At 43.2% G+C, this 24,085-nt stretch overlaps 1 protein-coding gene across 2 annotated transcripts in view; it reads left to right on the forward strand.

The window, feature by feature from the left end:
• The window catches only part of PLPP3 (phospholipid phosphatase 3), a 136,337-nt gene extending 115,653 nt beyond the window's left edge, over window positions 1-20,684 (forward strand). For both annotated transcript variants that reach the window (XM_081057886.1, XM_081057885.1), the window contains one exon: window positions 12,303-20,684. In XM_081057886.1, coding sequence (XP_080914012.1) covers window positions 12,303-12,428 — 126 coding nt within the window. In that variant the 3' untranslated portion in view covers window positions 12,429-20,684. The remainder of the gene's footprint in view (window positions 1-12,302) is intronic.
• Window positions 20,685-24,085: the final 3,401 nt, after the last annotated feature.

The raw sequence follows: 24,085 nt of genomic DNA on the forward strand, positions 1-24,085 counted from the left end.
CAACCTGGCATGGGAATCCTAACCTAATGGACTGGCTGTCTTGATTCATTACTTTCCTTTCCTTTTTTTTTTTTTTTTTTTCTTTTTCAGTCAAGGCAAAGAAGGGTGAGAAATTGGGAGAGCAAGCTGCTAATGAGAGCAGCTGTCACTGACCAGCTTGTTCTCTGATGCTTGGCCCTTTAATGTAAAGTGACAGTGGGGGATGGGTGTATGCACTAAAGGGTAAACCTTTGCTGACTGCCCTTCTCTGCAGGAGAAGGCTCACGGGGTCTCCTGTTGTGTTTCCTTGGCGCCACTGCCCTAATTAGAGTCTCCTGCACCCCCAATTAAAAAAATTAAAAGATGAGGGAGTCCTTCATTGCCTTCCTCTCTTTTACATCCCGGAGCACTGGCCATGCACAATTAGACAAAGTGTTCAGAATGACCAGGGTTATTTTCAAGAAGGGAAATGAGGGGTCTGACTTTTATTCTGTTTGGCCACCGTAGCACAAGATAGGAACTTGGTCCTAGCATTTGTAGGACCTACTCTGCGCTGGCACGTTGTAGATCCTTTATCCATTGTTTCCTTTTAGGTCCATGAAGCCATATTACAGATGAGGTAACTGAGGTTCAAAGTGATGGCTGAGGCTCAAGTCACCCAAAGTCAGAGCTAGCTGACAGGTGCTCCCAGATGCTCACTGACTCCGAAGCTTTGCCCTCTGCACTTGGTGGGATGATCACTGAACCCAAGGTCAGCCAAGGTTAACCCAAGGCATAAGCAGCATAGACAGCTACATAAAGAACATAATTTAAGGGTGTCACAAGGGCCTTTCCAACCAACGCTTTGAGTTTGAAAGCCTGTTTTACAGTGTTAAGGTGGGTAGGAAAGGGGTGATAAATATCTTTCCTTGTCGGATAAATATCTTTCCTTGTCTTTTGCCCCCTTAGTAGTGAACACATGAGAGAAGGGACTGGATCTTATTATTTTTGTCCAAATACCTAACACCCAGGCTGGTACTCAAGAGCTCATGGTCCTGAGTGGCTCTGAGTCACAGCACTGAGTGATCCACTTCATTTAGGCCATCTGAGAGGCCAGGGCAAGAAGCTGTGGCTAGTCAGCATAGGAGCTCGCAGATGTTTAGCTTGGGGAAAAGAAGGCAGTCAGTCCTTTCCCATCGTAAGCTCTGTCATCCCGGTTTTAATTGTACGGAAGACAGAAGGACAGTTCAGGACCCTAGATTGAGCGGAGATAGGTCTGGGGAACCAAGAGGCCATCTGAAGATGCCCGGGAAAGGGAACCCTGAGGAAGATGGAGGGTGTCTGCCTCACAAGTTTTATAGCTTTATCACTTGCTTTCCTGGAGTTCAGCATAGCTCTCGTAGCCTAGGCAGGGACCTGTGGCCTCTGCTCTGCTGCGTCATGTAGAACGTTCCCCCAGGAATCAAGGCTGACTGTCCCAGTGAAACCCAAGAAAAGACAAGTTCTCTTCTCATCCATGAATAGGGCTATGTTGGATGGATCTTGAAACAGACCAAGAAAGAGGCAGTACAGGGTGCCAAGAACTCAGAGTCCATTTCCCACTCTGCCTGATCACCTCCTAAGCCATGCTTCTGTGGACATCCCATTAATTTCACTGAGAAATAATATTTGCTAACATGTATTGAGAGCTAGTGTGCCAGCCACTATATTAAGTGCTTACACAGATCATCTTCAGTCCCCCCAAAATCCTATATTGAATCCTATATCCATCATTGTCCTCACTGAAGAGATGAGAAAACAGTGACGAAGAAAGATTAAGTTGCCAGATGGGAGAGGGGTTGGATGGCTGGGTGAAAAAGGGGAAGGGTTTAAGTACAAATTGGCAGTTACAAAAGAGTGATGGAGGTGTAGAGTACAGGGTAGGGAATACAGTCAATAATGTCATAACTAGGTATGTGTGGGTGCCAGAGGATCACTTCACAAGTTATATAAATGTCTAACCACTGCTGTACACCTACCTGAAACTAATATAAAATAATATTGACTGTCAACTGTAATCGAAAAATAAAATATATATACATATATATACAAGAAACAAAAAAAAAGGATTAAGTGCAATGGAGAGAAGGTAGAGAAGCCAGGAGGTGGTCCGACACAGAGCCAGCACGGCCAGCTTCTTTTAAGGGTCTCGTCTCCTTCTCTCCAGGCACACCAAACTTGCGAATATTTTCCAACATGGCGGTCCCCTTTGATGGGGACGTGCAGTTTCATGTTTCACCTCATCTCTGATCCAACCTTCTCTGTCAGCGTCTCATGTTGCTGTTGGAACACATTACCACCAACTTAGTAGTATAAAACAACACAAATTCATTTTCTTATAGTTCTTGAATTTGGAATTCCAAAAGCGGTCTCGCTGGGCTAAAGAGTCAAGGTGTTAGCAGGGCTGCGTTCCTTCTGGAGGTACTAGCGAGAATCCGTTTCCTTCACTTCTCCAGCTTCTAGAAGCTGCCTTTGTTCTTTGGCTTGTGGCCCCTTCCTCCATCTTCAAAACTAGCAGCATAGCATCTTCAAATCACTTTCTTTCCTTCTCTGGCCTCTGTTTCCATCATCACATGTCCTTCTGTGATTTTGACTCTCCTGACTTCCTGTTATGAGGACCAGTGTGATTACATTGGATTCACCTGCATAAACCAGAGTAATCTCTCCATCACAAGATCTTTAACTTAATGACACCTGCAAATCTATTTTGCTATGTAAGGTAACATATTTGCAGGCTCTGGGGGTTGGGACATGGACATCCTTGCGGGCCATTGTTTAGTGTACCACACCTTCCCTCTGTCTTCCCTGAATAAAGAATTCATCTAACTTTCATCTAGTGCTCCCATGGCCTCTTGCATGTTTTTTCTGCTGTGGCGTTCAGCCTGGCTCTGTCATAATTGCCTGCTCATAGGGCTGTCTCCCCAACTAGACTGTGGGTGCCTCAATAGCACAATCCATGGCTTAACTTTCTGGTTATTCATTCCCAACACTTAGTTCAGCGGCTGACATAGTGAGTGCTTGATAAGCATTAAAGAATGAGTGATGAATTAGCTTATGACCTACAGCAAGAAACTTCCCCTCTGAGCCAAGTTTCCTCAACTGTGAATTGATCTTGAACCCTGATGTTGGAGCCCCGTGACCGTCTCTCACACATTCTATGGCACAGCTGATTTTGGAGACCTGACTTCTCAGATGAAGCCCTCTCCCTGTCATGCCCACAAAGATGTCCTCTACTTGGAGATCATGACACAGTTCTAAGGTCCCAGTGAGTGCTGTGCACCACCTAGAATGTTGGCTGAGTCACTGCAGAGCCTTAGGCAACAAGCCGTGACAGCCAAGCCCTTTCCCAATTCTGCTGAGAGTAAATCCTGTCACAACAACAGACATGTCTAGACAAAAATCACATGCCAAACAGGAGGGGGTTTGGTTTCCTCCCCCACTGCTCACTAGTTGATCTAACTCTTTTCAGAGAGGGAGACAATGGCACCCAACACAGACAGAAAACATACATGATGTGATGGACTCAATATGAAGACATGGGCACATAGGGTCAGGTAGGCCTGCACACTGATGTAAGCATCCGCACGTGTGAATGGAGGTACACAGGATAAAAGTAGACAGCCAGCGCCCAGAGAGACAGAGGCATGTGGACAGACCCAATTGTACCCAAACACATCCTCTCCGTTTCTCACCTGCACTCAGAACCACAGACACACATAGACAGGCCAATGTAAACACAGGGGCATACTGACCTTCACAGTCCCCTTCACACACACACACACACACACACACACACACACACACACACAATTCTACCAAGATGTGAACTCTTCAGCTGTGCTCACCATGCCCACCCCCTGGTGTAACCCAGGGACTCAGATGAAGAGACAGACATCAGTTCATTTCCTATCTGGTGACAACTTGCCTATCTGGTCACCTCCTCCCTTGACCTTCTAACAGATGGCAAAGTATGGGGCCTTGGGAGGGGTCAGGGCAGGGCCAGGCCGCCATTGCTGTGGGTTTGGCAGAGGAAGCAGCTGCTCGTGAATTTCATAAACACACAGCAGAGTCTTTCCTGGTTTTCCTCTTCCCGGGGGTGGGGCTGTGCTAGCAGTTACTCTTTTTTTTGTGCTGCTATCTTCCTCCAGGATGTAGGGAAGGGCGAGGGTTTTCTTTGTCTTTGCCCCCGTGAAGTCAAGAGACAAGCAAGAACGTGAATGTGAAGAAGAGTACCGTGATGACAACTCCCTCAGGAGGAAACTGGGGGGCAGAGAGAGAGTGTGTGACATGCCCAGGGACGCAGTGATAGAGTAGGAACCAGATACAGGGGTCTTGAGTCTATCTCACAGGACTAAAACAGTCAACTCCAAACAGGCTTGGCCTATGCCATGAATTTGTGAGATCTCTCTCTTCTTCAACAGAGGAGATTACCACCTATTCCCATTGGGTTTATTATGCCTGGGCACGGGAATCGGTGAAATGAGCTCCCAAATCTCTTCTGGACTTGCAAAAGCCTAGCTCTTTGCCACTCAGGCCTTCAGTGTCAAGTGGGCAGGGGTGCCAGGAATGTGGATGTGGGAGAGAGAAAGGAGCAGAGGCAGAGATACATTTTGGCTCCCATTAGAGGACAGCAGTATCTTTGCAGTATTCTACGGTTTGCAGAATCCTTTTACAATCTCCTTTCACATTCCCCTGCTGAGATGGATGGGGTGAATGATAAGCAGCGACTCAGAAAGGGGAGTTATATTCCTGACACTTGCTAGTTAGGCTATTGGGCAAGTCACTTCCGCTCAGCAACCTTTTCCCATTCTATGAAGTGGGTATGGTAATAACTTTATACAATCTTTAGATTAAGAATTCAAAGAATAAAAGATGTACCATGCTTGGCACGTGCAACACATTGAATGTGTACTATGTGTTAAGTATTAGGTTTTGTTTAAAGATTTGGCTCTAAAAAGAGTTGGTCCTTAAAGAGCTTAGAATGCAGTCGCTTTCCAAGACTTGACCACAATTGATAACAAATACATTTTACATCATAACGCAATGGAGACACCCACACATAACTAAAATATTTCACAAAATAAGACTTACCCTTACTGTGTGTGATGCATTTTAATATTTTTAATTTAACCTTTAAAAATGCTGGTGGTGACCACCTAGTGTATTGATTTTGTATCTTACTAATGATTTGTGACGTGCAGTTTGAAAAACACTAGTCTGAGGGGTGGGCAGCCATGTGAACAAACGTGCATTTGAAGGGCACAGTTGCTAGGATGGTACCCTCTACTGGGGACAGTGGGAGCACAAGAGAGGGGATAGTTCATTCTTCTTGAGGTTATTAGAAGACTAGAAGAGGAGATAATTCTCGAAAGATGAGTGGACTTTTTTTTTTTGAGATGCAAAAGATAGGCATTTCATGCAGAAGGAGTAACACAGACTTTGAGATTGGTGAGAGTGTGATTTGTCTTCTGACCCTAGGAATTCAAAACAATGGAGCTTGTGGGATAATGGGGGAGGTGAGCTCAATAAACAGTGGTCCCCTTTACTCTTTGAGCTTGAAAATGTAGGATTTCTGGGAGTGGGGGTCCCTGCCTTTGGCCGGCCTCTGTCATCCTTGGGTACCACATTCCTGAGCTCTGCCTGCTGCCGGATCTAACACCCCTATGACAGAGCTGTCAGTGCTCTGGGTCCTCCCTACCAGAACGCCTTTTTCGTGATAGCCTAGAAATGACTTCGTGTCAAGCTCCTTGGAAAGATGTAGTTAGAACTGCCAGCAACTTTCTTCCCTCTGCTGCTCCAAACTCTCCTCCGTTTTCTGAGACTAACTTCCTTTATGTCCCTCCGTAGCAAGATGATCTTGAATGATGGTAACCAAAGTAGGATTTGAATAGCTCTTTATAAGTGTTTTCACATAAATTCTTCCATTTGAGCCTTACAATAACAATGGAAAGGTCGATTTTTAAGTGACATTTGCACAAAATACAGTGCAGATCCATCATCTGAAATCATAAACTTCTTCATTTTGTATAAAGTCAAGCCTAGACAAGAGTGTGACTTAGCCTGGCTCACCCAGTAGCAATTTTGGGACTAGATCCTGACTCTTAGTGTGACACTCTGTCTACCCCATCATGTTCCCTCTCTGATACATTAGGAAATCATACAAATACCCAGTGCCAAAAGTCACTGAAAGCTCTTTATTGCGGTACGTATTGAAGTAATGATTCCAATCCGGTAACTCCCATTTAGTCAAAAAACAGAGCTGCCAAAAATGGCTTTTCTTCCGACACTTACTATACTTACGGCATAAAGGTGAGCCAGGTCCCGAGGCTTTCTCCTGCAAAGAAAATTCTTTCTTTTTTTTTTCCTCCCCCTTCTTCCATGCCCCCACACACACACACACTCCAGTTTAAGCCGCTGTTTCTCAGTCTAGTTGTGTAGGACACAGCTCCCTGGCCCATGCTGGTGTTATGAGCCTTATGCTGGGCCCCACCCCCCACCCCGCACCCCACCAAGGCAGTTGGTCACCAGTCTTCAGTCTGCCGCTCACAACAGCTCATGGCAGTCTCACCGGCTGCTGGCTGCTCACGCTGGCCACCGGCCGTTCATGGCAGCACACAGTAGCACACAGCAGCCCACAAGAAAATTATTTCTTAATCTATAAATTGCTTATTATGGTAGAGCAGGATGCCAATAGGAAACCCCATGGCCAAGGCAATGGGATGTATGCAAAAGGAACATGGTGTCTCTCCTCACGTGAAGAGGGGACTAGATTTATTGAGGGCTACAGCTGCCGGGCTCTGGACACAGTTCATTCCCCTGAGCAGCTCACAGTCTAAAGGGGACACATGACAGCATTTAAAGCATCATGCATTACAGCCTATGCCTAATGGTAAGACAGAAGGTCAATAAAAGTTCAGTATGGGTACCGAAGAGAAAAGGTAAGGGCTGCTCAAAGAAGGTATTAATGAAGCCCAGTATACAAATAAAGGAGCTGCTCTTAAAGAGATTACATGATATCTAAGACAGATAGCCAGTAACCTTCAGGTCTAGGATTTGAGCCGATCTGTTCATCTCTACTGGCTGTCCACTAAGGTTCTCCTAATGTTAGTCTGCATAACAAACATCAGTAGTGTTTGTTCAATGCAGATTCCAGGCCAAACTTTCAGTAGGTCAGGGGTGGACCCAGGAATCTGCTTTTTCAAGGACTCAGCTGATTCTGAAATATATATTGTGAGGATGACAGTTTGAGAAATACTAGAATAGATAACTCTCAGTCTTCTTCTTTTTCTAACATTCCAAAATTCTTCTGCTTTTATACTTATCTGATTTGTGCTGGCATCTAAGCTCAACAGGGACTTATAAAAATCCTGATGAATAAGGACATGATTCCTATCTTCAAGGAGTTCACTTACACACTCTCAGGAGTTGAAACACTCAGGGATTCCATAAACATTTCAAGGACAATTTTGTTCTCATAATCCGCCCTTAAAATGACCCTGAGAATTTGCTGACTTGGCCATTTGCAGCAATGGGAGTGGAAACCTGGCTACCACCAGACTTCTTGTTTCTGGCCCGCTGGGTTCTTGGTGAGCTTAAGCCAGGCAGCACCCCGGCCAGCATCTCCGGGGTCAGTGAATGCTGGCAACAAGACATCGGAGCTGCTTCCTTGTGAATTGTGCTGACTCATTCTGTAAAACAGCCCCAGAAATTATAGGGCTGTGAGTTCAAGCCCTTATCTGTCCAATGGAAAATTTCCATTCGTACGTGGTCTTCATGTCCAGCTTAAATCCGTACAGGCTGTCACATGCCCATTCGTCTTACTCATTTCCTATTTTCTCCTCTCTCCTTTTCCTTTTTTTCTAGTTCTTTCTTCACTTTTCACACCAGGGGAAGGAGAAGAGAAGTGACTTTGTGTAGGTAGGCGCTGAACACACAAGCCAGTGATAATGGTTCCCATTTAGTAACCTTTTACTGGACACCAGGTGATGTGTCACAATTGTGCCTTTTGTTAGGTCATATAATCCTTAGAGTAACCCTTTGAGGTAGGTAATGTATTCCTCATTTAGATATTTTGCTGAAAATGGCAAAACGTGGATTTGAAGACAAGTCTACTCCAAAAAGGAAAGCTTTTACAAGGGGAGTGGGCGATCGTGACAGGATGATAATATAATAACAATAGTCCCCATTTTCAAGGAGACTCCCTGCACATGTCTTAGCTCCTCGTCACAGTGAATGGGATCCCTCCGGCCTGGAGTTGCCTTGTTTCTGTGTAGCGGCCTGGAGTTGCCTTGTTTCTGTGTAGCGTTGCTCTTTATGGAACCGCTACATTGTCCTGCGTGCTTGGGTGAATTGGATCACAGAATAAGCCTGCCATTCTGACGCAGCAGGAGGTCAGAACTACTTCCCCAAGACAATGTCAGAGGAAGCCAAAATATTAGAAGTCAAAGGAAAGCACAGCTACAATTTGTTTCACTAGCATAGTTACCCAAGGTTAAACAGTTTTGATGGGAACAAGTGCAAAGATTTCTAGAAAACAGAACTGGACAGAAAAGTATTACCTCCTCCTGCACACTTACACACCACCTACCCACTGCACTTCTGTCTTCAATATTTCAGAAACCATCTCTTCTTTTTTTGTCATCACTGCATGGTTGGAGTCCAGGACTCACCCTCTCCTGTATTCTGTAATAGTGTCCTGCTTTCGGGCTCTGCACCCCTTCTCATTCCTTCTCCATCTTAAATGCCATCATAATCTCAGTGCGAGCCTTCCCAACATGCTGTTCCCTTTTCTGCTTTGACAACAGCTCCTAAGGCCAAGAGGATAAGGTCCGAATTCCTCAGTGTGTCCTAGGAGGCTTTGTCCTCTCCGGCCTCATCACCACTCGGCCCTAGCCATGCCGAGCTTCCTGCAGCTCCCGAACATGCTGTGCTGTCTGTCCTCTCTCACTGCCGTGCCTCTGCACACACTGCTCCCTTTGCCTAGAACAACATTCCTGGCATTCACCACCTGGCTAACTCCTACTTATCCTTCAAAGCTAAGCTCAAATATACCTCCTTTGGGGAAAGCCTTCTAAGGCCCTCTCCCCTCCCCTTCAGCCTGGGTTGGAGGCCACACTCTCTGTGCTTCTTTAACACCCTGGCTTCCCCCTATCATAATCCTTAAAACACTGCATTGTAGTGGTCTGTTTACCTGGATCTCTCCCTCATTGCCCTGTGAGCTCTTGGAGGGCAAAGGACACTGTCTTATGTATATTTATTTTTATAATCTCAGGACTTGGCACAGACAGATGTTCAATAAGTGTTTACTGATTGCATTTTTCAAAAAAAGCAATTTATAAAATGCAGATGAGGAGAGGTGGAATTGAAAGTATGTGCTCAGGACAGTGTAACAGAACTCCTCTTGGTGCTTCGGGTATGGATTTCGTGTTTGCTGAGACTATGTATTATCTAATGTGTTTTTTCTTACGACAGAGAAGATGTGTGGAGTGGGACTGGGGCTGGGAGTGGGTTTGTTCCAGTGGATTTGTTTTAAGATAGCTCTCTAATTTATATAGACCCTTTCCTTTCCCGCCTGGGCCTCTGGGTTTTCTTTCTGGGTGGAAATCATCTTCTGCAGGAAATGGAACTGCTCCAAGCCAAGAAGTTTTCACTCTTACAAGTCCTTTTGGTGTTCTGCTGTTCAAGCATTAGGGAAGACTGAGCCCTGTTTGAGTCTTGACAGGACCGTGTTTTATGATCCCAAAAAAGTGTTTGTGTAACTTCAAGCCACGCTGAAAGTGAAATACAGCTTGAGGAGGGGGGATTCTGCTGGCCCCGGCTCAACTTTTCATCTTGCCGCTTGGCTGGGTGCATGTGGTGTGTCAGAATATGGTTCCCCTGAAGTCCGTAGGCGTTGTATGTGCCGACAGCATGCAAGGGCCAGAGTGCTTGCTTCCAGTAGAGAGGAGTTGAGCAATTCGACAACAAACATTGATTGAGCCCCTGGTGTGTCCAAAGCTCAGTGCTGAGTACTTTGGGTGATACAGGGTCATGAGGTCCAGGGTTCCATCCTCGAAAAGCCTCCCATCTAGGAAGAAAGCCTGATAAGCAGAGTTTTAGAGACATGAGAGGGCATGGCAATTTCTAGGTCCAGTCATTACTTTGGTGCCCAGAGCGTTACAGAAAGGAATACCTTTTCTTGAACTATGTACCGGACACAGGTTTAGATGAAGTACGTTGCTGCCTTTAACCTTTATATTCTTCCTATCTTGCAGTTAGGAAACAGAAACCCTAGTACGTAGTGGATACATGCTCAGAAAATTTAAATTGGGAAATAAGCCAATAGATTAAGGTGGTGTCAGGATCTTGAAGGGGTTCTGTTTGTTTGGGGGTGGGGAGACTGTCCCCTGCTATATTTGCCCTGAGCAGATAGGATGAGGCTGGGATTTCTGCTCTCAGAAATGAGAGCAGTAGGAGCACTTATTTGGTGGAGCTACCTATAGCTGCTGGGCTTGAAGAAGTGGAGTTGTAATACCAGCAGTGGAAGGATTGATCATAACTTCCCTCAGGACACAGTGAAGGAAGGAGGGGAAGGTAATTTCCAGGTAGAGATGAGGATGTTTATTGGCTCTGTACCTGTCAGAAGAGTTGAAAAGTTTACCTCCACATGTAACTTTAATCATGTTCATTGTATTTCCTTACACTGGAGGCATGTGAAAACACCTTCTCTGAGCTCTTGTAAAGGTTCCTGAGCAGGGGAGCCCAGAGCCTCATGGCAGGACTGAGTACAGATCTGTTCCTTCCTGGTTCTCAGGTTTGGCAAGGAGACAAATCTTTCTGTGCCACAGTTCTCACACCTCTTTAGAAAAGACAGGGGCACAAAGCTTAATTTTTTTTCCTTTGCAAAGTGCTAATTCAATAGCACTCAGACGGTAAATATATTAAAATGTTAAACCTCTTGGCTTTCTTATAGTAGCATAGAAATAGCCTGACCTTCTTATTTATAATCTTTTTTTTTTTTTTACAAAAAAATAATAATTAAACGTTTGAGTAAATAATATATGTAATGGGTACAAAATTCAAAAGGTATTAAATGGTTTTACAGTGACGTGTAAGTCTTGGGTCCACTTTTCTCTTCTAGTCACCCAGCTCTCCTGGGGGTAATCAGCATCACTAGTTTCTTGCTGTGATTTTTGTGGCACTTTGTTGATTGATGTAATTTTAGAGACGGGACATTGTGGCAATTGGTTCAACAAGTGATCCAAATCCTTAGTGGTTCCTTAGTGATCCAAATCCTGGAGCCGTGCTGTTGGTGTGAACTCTCATGAAGAACTTCATTTCTTGCCTAGAATGTGTCCAGAACGAAGTCACAGTGCTGTCATCAATAGTGAGCATATGACCCTCTGCAGGACAAAGACATTTGTATGCAGAAAGCTGTTAGACATAGGAACTTGGACAGTGTTTTATTCCCCGTTTCGAAACCCAGCCATATGTTTCCTATTACATTACATGACTGATAGGTGCCACTTAGGGTTACTTAATACAAACGCCTGTTGCTGAATGGCTCAAATGGATGTCTATGTATTTATTTTGCCATATAATACAAAGCATAAAATTTTCTTACTCTGGTAACTTATCAGAAGTTCTTAAATCTTTCATCAGAAGCTAATTGAGACAGGAACTCTGCCTGAGCCATCCCTATCCCCTCACAAGTGGGTGTTCAGTAAATGTTTCTCAGTGATTCAAGAGAGACTCAGTGTGTCGCATGCTCAGAGGGAGGAAGGCCGTGAGATGAGCGATAGGAGAGTTTTCATTGACCTTTCCTCTGGGTTGGTTGCTGACTCCCTCAGCAACGAGGCCCTTGCTTCTTGACCCCCATCAAACTGTTGATATCACTGGGCTTCCAGGAAAAGTCGTCACAACTGCTTCCTTATTCCGACTCTTTCTTGTAAGGAAAGGGAAAATATTGTGATTAATGACTGACTTAAGTATGACTTGTTTCCTTTGTGTAGGGACTTATCTTTCATTGCTGTTCATTTGCTTTGAGAAATAAGGTAGTGGGGGCTGGAGATATGGTGCAGTGGACTGGGAGTCCATAGAACTGAATTCTGTGCAACCTGGGGCAGGTCGCGGCCCTTCTCTGGGCCTCGGTTTCCTTGTATGTATAAGAAGGATTGGACTGTATGGCCTCTATGGTGCTTCCCTAGTCAAAGATCTGTGGTTTAGGGCCCCCTTTTCCTAAACTCCATGCTCTTATCCCCTTCCTTTGCTCGTCCCCAGATCCCAGATATCAGTCACTGATTTGGATGTCTGATTTGTGCTTGCAGGTTTTCTTCGTGTCTGACCTCTTCAAGGCCAAGATGACACTCGCCCTGCCTCCCCCTGCTATCAGGAAGGAGATCCTCTCACCTGTGGACATAATTGACAGGAACAATCATCACAACATGGTGTAGGTGCTACCCACTTCCTGCGCTGTTTTTGTAAAATGACTGCTGACAGCAAGTTCTTGCTGCTCTCCAATCTCATCAGACAGTAGAATGTAGGGAAAAACTTTTTGCCCGACTGATTTTAAAAAGAAAAAAAAAAAGTCTTACACTTTGTGGCCTTCCAAAATAGGTAGTGCTCACCTATGTGGAAACAACAGCAAACTAACACCAAGTGCCGGAACCCTGGATGTGCAATCGGTTTAAGTGTTCATGTTCTAGTGAACACTGGCTTGTTCTGGAACAGACACTAAAATGTTTTGAGTAGAGTCTGCCTGTCACTTTTGTGACGGAGGTATCCCAGGCCTGTGAGAAAAGCTCAAATTCACCTTGTAGCACACAATGCCAGAAATAGCACTGAATCAAGAAAATAGCCATGGGGGGGCTGGGGTCCCCTCTCGTGTCTCTCTGTCCACACCACTCTATCCTCTACTGTGACTTTGGTTCAGGAAGTTTTTGTTTGTTTGTTTGTTTGTTTGTTTTTTTAATAGAAGGAAAGAGCAAATTTGCTCAGTCAAGTGATCAGATCCTGAATCCAAATTCCTAGACCGAAGGCCTTATCACTCACTTCCCGGCCCATAGGCCAACACCACCCTCCCTCACGTTAGTGATTAGGAGACTCTTTGTGGATGAGTGAAGATCACAAATAGCACAATTTCAGAAGAGATCGAGGGTACAGGCCCTCATTTGTCTTCTTTGGACGCATCATCCTGTGATGTTGAAATGGCAGTTGCAGGATGGTGATGTTATATAATATCAATCACCCAGGCACTTGCACACTCTTAGTAACGGTTAGCTTCGGTTACTGCTTTCTCCCTTGAAATCCTTGCTCTGTACCCACCGGGATTTCCTGTGAGGGTCTGGAGATGAGCCAAGTCATGGTCTGCCACCAGCTGATGGAAAGCAGCCTTCCGTACAAGACATGAGGGAGTGAAGGGGCAGGAATGAAAAATGAACCAACCTTTTGGCTACTCAAAGTCAGAATGAGCCAGAGTAGCAGACGGTCTCATGCCTGAGAGGTTGCCCTTCTAGATAATGGAGCTGACGAGGGTCTCTGTGGGAGTCGCTCTTGCTAAGCTGTGTAAAGCACTATTGTCTTGGGGTTGACCTCTAGGACAGTTCTTGATAGGTTCTGCTGGGCAGAACACATGGGTTAAATCTCCGGAAAGAGTTTTCCTCATCCTCTATCCATAAGTGTCCTCCCATCACGCAAGGTCCCACTCTAGGCAATAGACAGGGACCCCTTCGACTGAACCTTTGAGGAAAAGAGGAAGGAAGAAATGCTTTCAAATCTTCTTGGATGCAAACCTTTCAAAGGGCTAAATGTAACCACATGGATCAACCACAAGCACATTCTTACCACAGAAGCCGTCCTTTCATTTCAACTTATAGCAAGCTATGATTTTTATATATAAATATTATATAAATAATGTATAAAACATTAAAAGTTAACTATGTAAAATATTATTTCTGAAACAATTTTAGCTATATCCACTATGATTATAAACTGTGTCTCGACCTGTGTTATTTACATTAGCTGCTTAAAGAAGCATTGAGTTAATTTTTTTAATATCAACTAAAATATCATAGTTCTGTGGTAGACGTTGTTTTACAATAAAAGAAATAACTGCAACTAGGGAAAACTGTATAAAAACATTAAATTGTCAGTATTTTTGTAAGGTTCCATTTTGTAAAGAGAATAATATTCAAAGACTTTTGTAGAATACAAAGTGAAAACTTGTATCTGCGAAACTATACTTGTATTAGATGTGCTTTTTAAATAAAAGCTCATAACACAACTAATTAAGGAGTTGGAAGTCTGAAATGTTGGATGGGTGTTTGTCTTGGGTAAAGGAGGGAGGGGAACAGGCTTGCCTCACCTCCGGGCACCTTTTCCTGAAATATGGTGGTCATTGTATGGATATAGATGTCTAAGCTGCTCTTTCATCTCCGAAAGCCTGTTTGCCAAGTGAAGCTCTGGTGCTCCTCTCCTCTCAAGCTCTTTTAAAGAGCTTTCTACTTTAAAGGGGGATTCACAGGGAGGGAGGAGCTGTGGGTCCCCCAAAGGCAGATACCGGCAGTGCTCTAGATAAGGTATGCTTGGGGAGCTCTCTGAGGAGTCCTTCTCACAGCCAACATCAAAGGAAGGAGGGTGCACCGCTGAACAGGACATTTGGCCCCTGATTTCCCTCTTTGTGTTGCCTCAACCTGGAAGAAGGACAAACTGGAAATTCACATGTACTGAGCCACCTGTGTGCCTGGCACTTTCTGCCTATTGGTCACTTTTGATCCTTATAGCAGTTATTATTTTGAAAAATAAAGAATACTAAGGGATGTAAAGATCAAACAACTTAAGATCCTAGAAGATTAAACTGCAGACCAGGACTTGAATTCATTTCCTACTGCTGCTCTTAACAAATTACCACAAAATGGGTGAGTTAAAACAACACAAATATATTATCTTAGCTCTGGAGGCTGTAAGGGAGAAAGTGTTTCCAGGTCTTTTCCAACTTCTAGAGGTCATCTATATCCTTTGGTTTCTGGCCTGCTTCTTCCGTCTTCAAAGCCAAGCAACATTGTGCCCAGTGCTTACTCTGCCATCTCTGGTTCTCCTGTGGTGCCACTCCTTACATATTTAGGACCTGGTGATCATACTGGGCCCACTCAGATAATCCAGAATAATCTATGTAAAGGTCAGCTGATTAGCAACCTGAATTCTCTCTGTCATCATAATTCTCCTTTGCCATGTCACATAACATATTAACAGGTTTCAGGGATTAGGACATGGACATTTTTGAGAGGGCCATTATTTTGCCTACCCCAGTTTCACCCTTTGGCCCCCAAAGATTCACATCCATTCCGCATGCAAAATGATACATTCACTCTATCCCAACATCCTCCAAAATTGCAACATATGATAGCATCAACTAGAAATCCAAAAATCTCATCTAGGTTTTATCAACTTAAAAATCCCAAATCTCATCATTCAAACTACATTACCTAATTCAGGTAAGGATGAGAGTCTGGGTTTAACCCATCCTGAGGCATAACTGCTTCCCATCTGTAAATCTATGAAACTCAAGAAACAAGCTTTCTTTCCCAAAATTCAATGATGGGAGTCATAGAATAACAGTTACAGACATTCTTGTTCAAAAAAGAAAATGGAAGGGAAAAAGAAGTCACTGGTCCCAAGCAATTTCAAAGTCCAGCTAGGCAAAATTTGGTTTCATGGGCTGGGAATACACCCATGTGGCTCCTGGCTTTCTCTTCCTAACGACAACGGCAGCCTGCATGTCACTAGAAGACAAGCCCCATTCAGACCACTATAGTAGCTCAGCACTTTGTCAGCATTTTGCTGAAAGTGGAAATGTAACATTGGGCCCTCGCTTGCAACTAGGGAGACCCTTAAGGCCAAAGTCCAAATTTTCCCTTCAAATCTAGGAGAACAAAGGTCCAGACAGACATAAGAACTTGTTGGTGGGGAGGGGGCACACAAAGCAAGTTAGTGGAGGAACTGGTGAGACCAAACCCCGAGTCTTCTAGTCCCCCAGTCTTTTCCATTACACCTTTCCCATAGCACTTGACAGACTAAACTAGTCTCAAAGCAGAAGAACAGAAAGAGGGAGCTGTTATATTTTATTCAGTATTTCTATGTAATTTTTCTGGGGGAGGTAGTTCTACATTAGTTAAGTCAACTAGATATGTTGCTAGATTTGGAATTTCAGCATTCCTTTCACGATCTGATACTTGCCTATCTCTCTACCCTTGTTTCTTCTGCTGCACCTACCTTTGTCCTTATCTCCTAAAATCCAGCCATACAGAACTGCTTGCAGTTCTCTCAAACTCATACCACTTTCTTTTGCATGTGTATCTACTTCTTCCTGGTCAACTTCAGGGATCAGGTCTGCCTCCACCTTCACTGGGAAAACTCTGAGGTGGGGTAGGATGGCATTGTTGGTCTTCCACAGTCTTCTTGTTCTGCGATCGACTAGATATATATCTATCTCAGTTATTGAGTGTGAACTCTTGGAGGGCAGTGACAATGTCTTATCCCTTATTTTTTCCCTTAGGAGGAAGCACAATGACTAGCACAGAGTAGGCACTCGATAAATATTTTTTGATCGAATAGATGCCTAGAGAATGCATCCTTTAGTTTATATATGTCAAAGTGTGTGTGTGTGTGATTATGTGTGCAAGTATGTGTATGTATTTGCAAATACAGTATATGAGTGTGTATCTCTGGATCTTCATACAAGTTTGTGTGCCCAAGTATACTCGTATACATATATGTGCATATTCATGCTGCTTCTTCTGAGTGGGTGACACAAACCCTTAGGTGGCATTTGTGGAGATGTTGTGATGTTTGTGGTGACAGTGGAGAAGAGAAATAAAGGATAATTGCAACTTTGGTGACCAAACTGTGGAATATGTGGTCCAAGCAGCTCTCAGAAACTCTCCCTACAGAAGGTGCCTGTTATGGAGGGTGGAATCCATGGTACCTAAGTAAACAGTGCACTGCTCTTGGGTTCAGGGTATTGGGAGGAGGGGGTGGAATGAGTTTTGACATCAATAGGACAGCCTTGAGGGACAATGGTTCCTGTGGACCTGATCTCTTTAATTCCAATTGAAGCTTATATACCAAGTTTTCACTTATTTATTTATTTTTTTTAAATCCATTCAGGCCAGTTCCTGTCTCACACAGGGGCCTCTTTCCATCCCATTAAGGTTTTGCCTGCTTATTTCCATGTTTTCTTTCCTCTCATTACTCTGGCATGTGTGGGCAAACAAACTTTCCACCAGCCCTCCACTCGATATCTGTCTTTCTCTGTTGATTTGCCGGCTGCTATCTGGTGTTCCACCTTTATCGGCAGAGGAGTTCCATGACTATGACGTCACCACTGCTCAGTTGGAGGACCTCAGCATGAATCAAGACATCAGAGGAAATGAGTGGTGATCCCCCAAGGTGACAAGCTCATAAAGTCATCATCAGTGACAGCAGAGAAAGTTAAGGAAAACTGAGGTCAGAGTTAAAAGAATACAACCAGTGTTTGTTTATTCATGCCTCATTCATTCAGTGAATATTCACTGAGCTCCTACACTGTGCATTAGACATAGGAATTTACAGTCTAATGAGGTAGATTGGTATATGGACAAACAGAAAGACAAAAGTAAGCCCAGGATACTATGGACACCCAGAGAAGAGGACTCTAAATGACAGGAAGATCAATGAGCAAATCATATACACACTGATAAAGAAGATGGGCTTAGAGTCAGATAGATCAGATTTAAATCTCCACTCAGCCACTTAACTACAAAAGTTACTCACTGATTGGCCTCTATTTCTTCAGTTGGAGATTATAAATGTAAATTTTGCATATCTATGCAAAATGGTTGTGATGGTTAAACGAAATGAATTTTTAACATGGACTCACTGCAAGCATTGAAATGGAAGATGTTTTATTATATCTTATGTAGATGATGCTTAATGCTAAATTTTAAAGTAGGAGTTGGCTAGGTGAAGAAAAGGGATCATGGTGTTTTAGGCAAAGAACACAACCATGTCCAAAGATCTGACATGTTTAATGAGCTGGGAATGATAAGATTTGCATTCTTTAAAAGTTACTCTGAGGCAACCTGACAGAAATGTCAAGAGCCTTAAGCATGTTCATATACTTTAATCTAATAATTTTACATCTAGGAATTTATCATAAGGAAACAACCACAGAGAAGGATAAAAATGTAGGTGCAAGAATGTACATTGGAGTCTGTTCTATAATAATGAACTTGGAAACAGTCTAAATGTAAAATAATTGGAAAATGATTAAATAAATTATGATACATCCAATTGATGTTATATTTGAAAACCTTCAAATGTATTCAACCAAAGTAAAGGAAAGTATTTATAATAAAATGTCAACCAATAAAGAAGAATTCAAAGCTTGAATACAATGATTCTGGTATTGATTTAAAATAAATAAATAAATAAATGCACAACAAAACGATTGGAAGAAATTATACCAAAACAAAACAAAACACTCTAGTTATCTGTGCATAGTGGAATTATTGGTGATTTCTGTTCTCTTTTTAAAGTTTTTACTGTACTGTCCGTATCTTTAGGATGAATCTGCAGATTTTACAATTTAAAAATATTTTAAAAATTATCATTCTTATAGGCATTGTACAGAATACAAGTTGATATAGGGCAGACAGAAAAAACATTAGACATGTAGTTGATTATCATAATAATCCAGGAGAGAAGTGATAAGATTTTTATCAAGGCATACGCGGAAGGGTTGTAGGTGCAAAGATGCATTCTAGAAATATAAAGAGTTAGACTTGGGAAGACTTCATTACCTCTTAGATATGGGTGAAAAAAAAGAGAAGAAACCAAATATAATGCTCAGGTTTCTGACTTGCTTGTACTGACCTGAGAGAGAGAAAGATTGAGAGAGAGAGAGAGGGAGAGAGAGGCTGAAAACAGGGAAAGGACAATTTGGAGGAGACAGTAGTAGAAATGAGGAGTTCTGTTTTGGAGTATTGAACTTTGGGTGTTTGGGGGTTGTTGAGGTAAAAATGTCCAGTAAATAGTTGGATAAATAGGCCTGCAGTTCATTCGTTCATTCATTCATTCATTCATTCAACAAGTATTTATTGAGTAGTCACTGTGTGCCAGACAGTGCTTTGGCTTTGGACATATAGCAATGCACAAAACAAAATAGAGCTTGCATTCCAGTATTCCAGTTCGGGGCTAGATTCTCTAGCTCAGAATATGAGTAGACTTCTGGGCTGAAGACAGACTTTTAGGAGTCAACCACCTGGACACGGTGAAAGTGAAGAAAAGCCACGAGAAGTCGATGAGCTAGATGGCCTGGTGGGGGAATGTGGAATGAGAAGAGTGGGCTTATTTTGGACCAAGTTCCGTCAGGCTATTTCTTTCCTATAGCTTAGAGGATTGAATGACTTTGATAAATGTCTGCAACCCCTTTATATATGACTACTTTCTGACTGTACTCAACTCCTGATTTAGCTATTACTTCTGTGAGAGGTGGACAAATCACTGCCTTTCTCTTAGATTTGGTTGTCTTATCTCTACAATATATATAGCATGACTTTAACCTGCATCAATATAACTTCCTGCTTCAGGATCTCAGCACTTTCTCTTCCTCTGCCTTGAATGCCCTTCCCTATGACCTTCCCCTGCTCGGCTCCTTTTTGTCTTTCAGATCTCTGCTCAGCTAACACTTCTCCAGAGAGGACGTCCCTGACCCTTCAGTGGAAATCAATATAAACCCAGGTCCTTGGGACTCTAGCACCCTATCAGTGTCTAGTATTTAACTCACTGTTAATTTTCCACACCGCAACCAGAACGTGTCATGAGAATATGGATCAAGCTTGTCTTGTTCTTTGTGATATAATAGTCCCAGCTCCCAGAATAGAGCCTGGCACCTAGTAGGCAAGCAATAATTTTTGAATTATTTGGAATTATTTGAATAATTTTGAACAAATAAATAATTTTCCAGCTTTAGGAGTAAACATTAAAAAACAGTTACATTTCTATGTGCCAAGTATCTTATTAAAGTGTGTGGGATACAGAACTAAGGTTGACAATCTCATGAGAGATACAGACACCTATGCAACTATCGTAAGGGAGTGACTAAAGGTGGAGCAGAGGTTTGGGTGGATGTGAGGAAGGATCTGGAGATGTGGTGTATGTGTGGGGGATAGTACTAGGTATTTTCAGGCTGCAAACTGTAATATTGGGATTGTGGTGCCAACTTGATATTCCGACCTCAAGGCTTGATTGATAGATGACAAGATGGGTCAGGAGAAGGGTCCACTTTACAATCTAAATTAGACTATATCTGTTTGGCGCACATTGTACATCATATACAGATGTATGTACACACGATAGTGGATGTTCAATAAGCATTTTTTGAATAAACAAAAATATCATCTCAGATAAAATTCAGAATTGGTATATACCTACACTGGAATATTGCTCCACCTCAACACAAAGGAAATTCTGACACTACTACAACATGGATGAAATTTGAGGACATTATGCTAAATGAAATAAGGGGTTTATTTTCTTATCCATTTCCCCCTCCTGTGTCTTTTGAGTGGAGCATTTTATCCATTTACATTGAAAGTAGTTGTTGATAGATAGGTAGCTATTGCCATTTTATTATGTATAATTTGATCTTTTTTTATTCACCTTAAAAAAGTCCCTCTAAAAAAAAAAAAAGTCCCTCTAACATTTCTTGTAATGCTGGTTTGGTTATGATAAACTCCTTTAGCTTTTTCTTGTTTGGGAAGTTCTTTTATCTCTCCTTTGATTCTAAATGATAGCTGTGCTGGGTAGAGTAATCTTGGTTGTAAGTCCTTGCTTTTAATCATGTTGAATATTTTGTGCCAGTCCCTTATGGTCAGCAAAGTTCCTGTTGAGAAATCAGCTGACAATCTTATGGAAACTTCTATAAGTTACTAGTTGCCTTTCTTGTGCTGTCTTTAGAATTCTTTGTCTTTAACTTTTGCCATTCTAATTATAACGCATGTTGGTGTGGACCTGTTTGGGTTCATACTGTTTGGAAATCTCTGCACATCCTGGACTTGTATGTTTATTTCCTTTACCAGGTTAAGAAAGTTTTCATTGTTTCTTCAAATAGGTTCTCAATCCCTTGCTTTCTCTCTTCTCCTTCTGGTACCCCTGTGATGTGAATGTTGTCATGCTTGATGTTTTCCCAGAGGTCTCTTAAACTATCCTCATTTTTTCAGATTCTTTTTTCTTTTTGCTGTTCTGATTGGGTGTTTTCTGCTACCTTGCTTTCCAAATCGCTGACTCTATCCTCTGCTTCATCTAGTCTGCTGGTGATCCCTTCTAGTGCATGCTTCATTTCAGTTATTATATTCTTCACTTCTGACTGGTTCTTTTTTATGGTTTCTATGTCCTTTTTAATGCTTGCTGTCTCTTTGTTGAAGTTCTCACTAAGTTCCTTGAGCATCCTTATAACCATTGTTTTGAACTCTGTCTCTGGTAGGTTGCTTGCCTCCATTTTGTTTAATTCCTTTTCTGGATTTTTCTCCTGTTCTTTCATTTGGGATGTATTTCTTTGTTTTCTCATTTTGGCTATCTCTCTGTTTGGTTCTGTATATTAGATAGATCTGCTACATTTCTCAGTCTTGGCTGGATGGCTCTATGTAGTAGGTGCCCTGTAGGGCCCAGTGGCACAGTCTTCCTGGTCATCTGCTCTGGGTGCTCCAGGAGTGTCCCTTGTGTAGGTTGTGCATGCCCTGCTGTTATAGTTGAGCCTTGATAGCTATCAGCACATTAATGGGTGGGATTGACCCTCAGGCTGAATGGCTGTGGGGTTTGTCCATGTCCCCAGCTCACAGGCTGCTGTGGGAGCGGGGAGCTTAAACCGTTGAGTGGGGTTTGCCCTAGCAGGTTTGCCCACCAGAGTGCCTGTGAAGACCACTCTTTTGGTGTGCCACTTGTCGGGTTAATTGGGCAGTGCTCTGCTGTGGTCTGAAGCCAACCTCTAAGTATGTTGGTTCTGGGGCCTTTTGGGAGGGGCTCACCTACCCAACTACTACTACTAGGCCAAGGACTACCTGATCCTACAAAGTGATTCACGGTTGTGTGCCACCTGTGCTAACCCTGGAGACATGTAGGAGAGGCCATGCTGATAACTGAGGATGTCTGCCACCAGTACTGGGCCTGGGGTAGCTCCATAAAATGCCAGGACACCCCAAGACCTGCTGCCACCTGCCAGTGCCCTTAAGCTTCAGACATTGATAAAGCCTTGTGCAGTATATAAGTTGGGTGAGGCAGGGTCTCAGGGACCCTCAGGCAGGGTCACTAGAGTGGAAGAGTTGTGGTCACCAGGCTAATGTAAATTCTGATTTGGTGCCAGTGCTGAACCTGGAGCTACTCAGCAAAACTCTCAGAGCACACAGGGGCCAGTCTCCCCCGACCTGGGGTCTGTTGGACTCTTACAGTTTTCCAAGAACGAGTGCAATACAAGCAGGACTGGCTGCTCTTGGAGAAAGTGTCTCCTGTGCTGGGGGATTTGGGTCAGGCAAGGTCCCAATGAGTCAGCAGGACAGAGCTGAGGAGCTCACCAGACCAATCAGATTCAGATTTGGCCGTAAGCGTAGGGGGAGGGCTCAACACAGGAAAGATGGTGGCCACCTGGGCCTGCCGGCTGCATAGGAGAAGCACACAGGGAAAATGCCGACTGTCCTCCAGCCCTCATCCCGAAGTCTCAAAACTCAGACTGTCCCCCATATGTCTCCGACCCTCTCCGAGTTACTATCCCTTCACTGGAGCCCAAGGTGAGTGTCTTGGAGTGAGAGAGTCTGTGCACTGGCCCTTTAACAGGATGTCTGGGTTTCCCAGAGCCTTCCGTCCCACCTGGAGTGTCGGAATCCCCGCTGTTTTTTACAGCCAGATCTTGTGGGGGCTCCTCTTCCTGGCACCAGTACTCTGGGTTGGGGAGGCCTGTGGGAGTGGAGGTCCCTCACTCCTCTGGGGGGAACCTCTGTGTTCAAAATATCCCTCCCAGTTCTCAACCACCACATGGAGATTTGGGGTTAGACAGTTCCGCATCTCTGCCCCTCTGACTAGTTTTGATATCGCTTCTGCTTTATATCCTTAGTTATACAACCTCTGTTCAGCCAAAGTTCAGATGGTTCTCCAGATTGATTGTTCTATAATTTAGTTGTAATTTCAATGTGTTCATGGAAGGAAGCAGGCACGGTATTTATCTCCTCCGCCATCTTGGATCTGATCTATTTTGCTACATTTCAAAGTTAAAAAAAATTATAAAATTCAGAGCGCATGATTAGTGATTCAGTTCCCCTTTGATCTGTGTTATTTTGTTCTCCTAAGAAGTTAAGGAACTCAAAACGTCTGTGTTCCCAGTCAGAGTTCCTCCTGCCTTCAGATTCTGTGGACTAGCACGAAAGGAGAAGAGGAAACTGAAGCTCAGAGAGGTTTTAGAACTTGTACAAGTTATAAAACAGGGCTGGTTCCGTGATTAGAACACAAGTCTTTTGACTTTAGTGCAGTACTCTTCCCATTTCAATGGCTTTCAGAGTCAGGATGAGCCACTGCAGCCACCTCTTTCATCCTGATCCTTCCCTGGGGCACCACGGTTCCTGCCATAGGATACAGAAGATGGAGTCCTTTGACATCTCTGCTAGAATGTCTAAGAGGCACCTCACAATTAGCATGCCTTATAATGAGCCCTGATTTATTAGTTATTAGATGATATATTTTTAAAAATAATTTTTTTGATGATAGTTCATTATGTGGTTTTTGGAATATAACTTAGAAGGGGTTCGAAGAATGAGTCACATTCCTATGACAAAACTCTTTCCCCAGGTACTTATTTTTGAGGATAAGGTATCTTAGTATTGACATCTATAAATATAAAATATAGAAATAGAATTGAGGCTTACCCCTCTAGCAATCCCCCTTATCACTCTAGCAATAAATATTATATGCCAATGGATACATGAACTAATTAAAGAAAATCCTTATGTAGCTTATTATGGAATGAAGTTCCTATAAATTTTTACTTTGTATGTTTAAGAATTATTTTTAAAAATCCAAAATATATTTA

Source organism: Rhinolophus hipposideros, assembly GCF_964194185.1.
Source record: "Rhinolophus hipposideros genome assembly, chromosome: 8".
Classification (NCBI taxonomy): Eukaryota; Metazoa; Chordata; class Mammalia; order Chiroptera; family Rhinolophidae; genus Rhinolophus; species Rhinolophus hipposideros.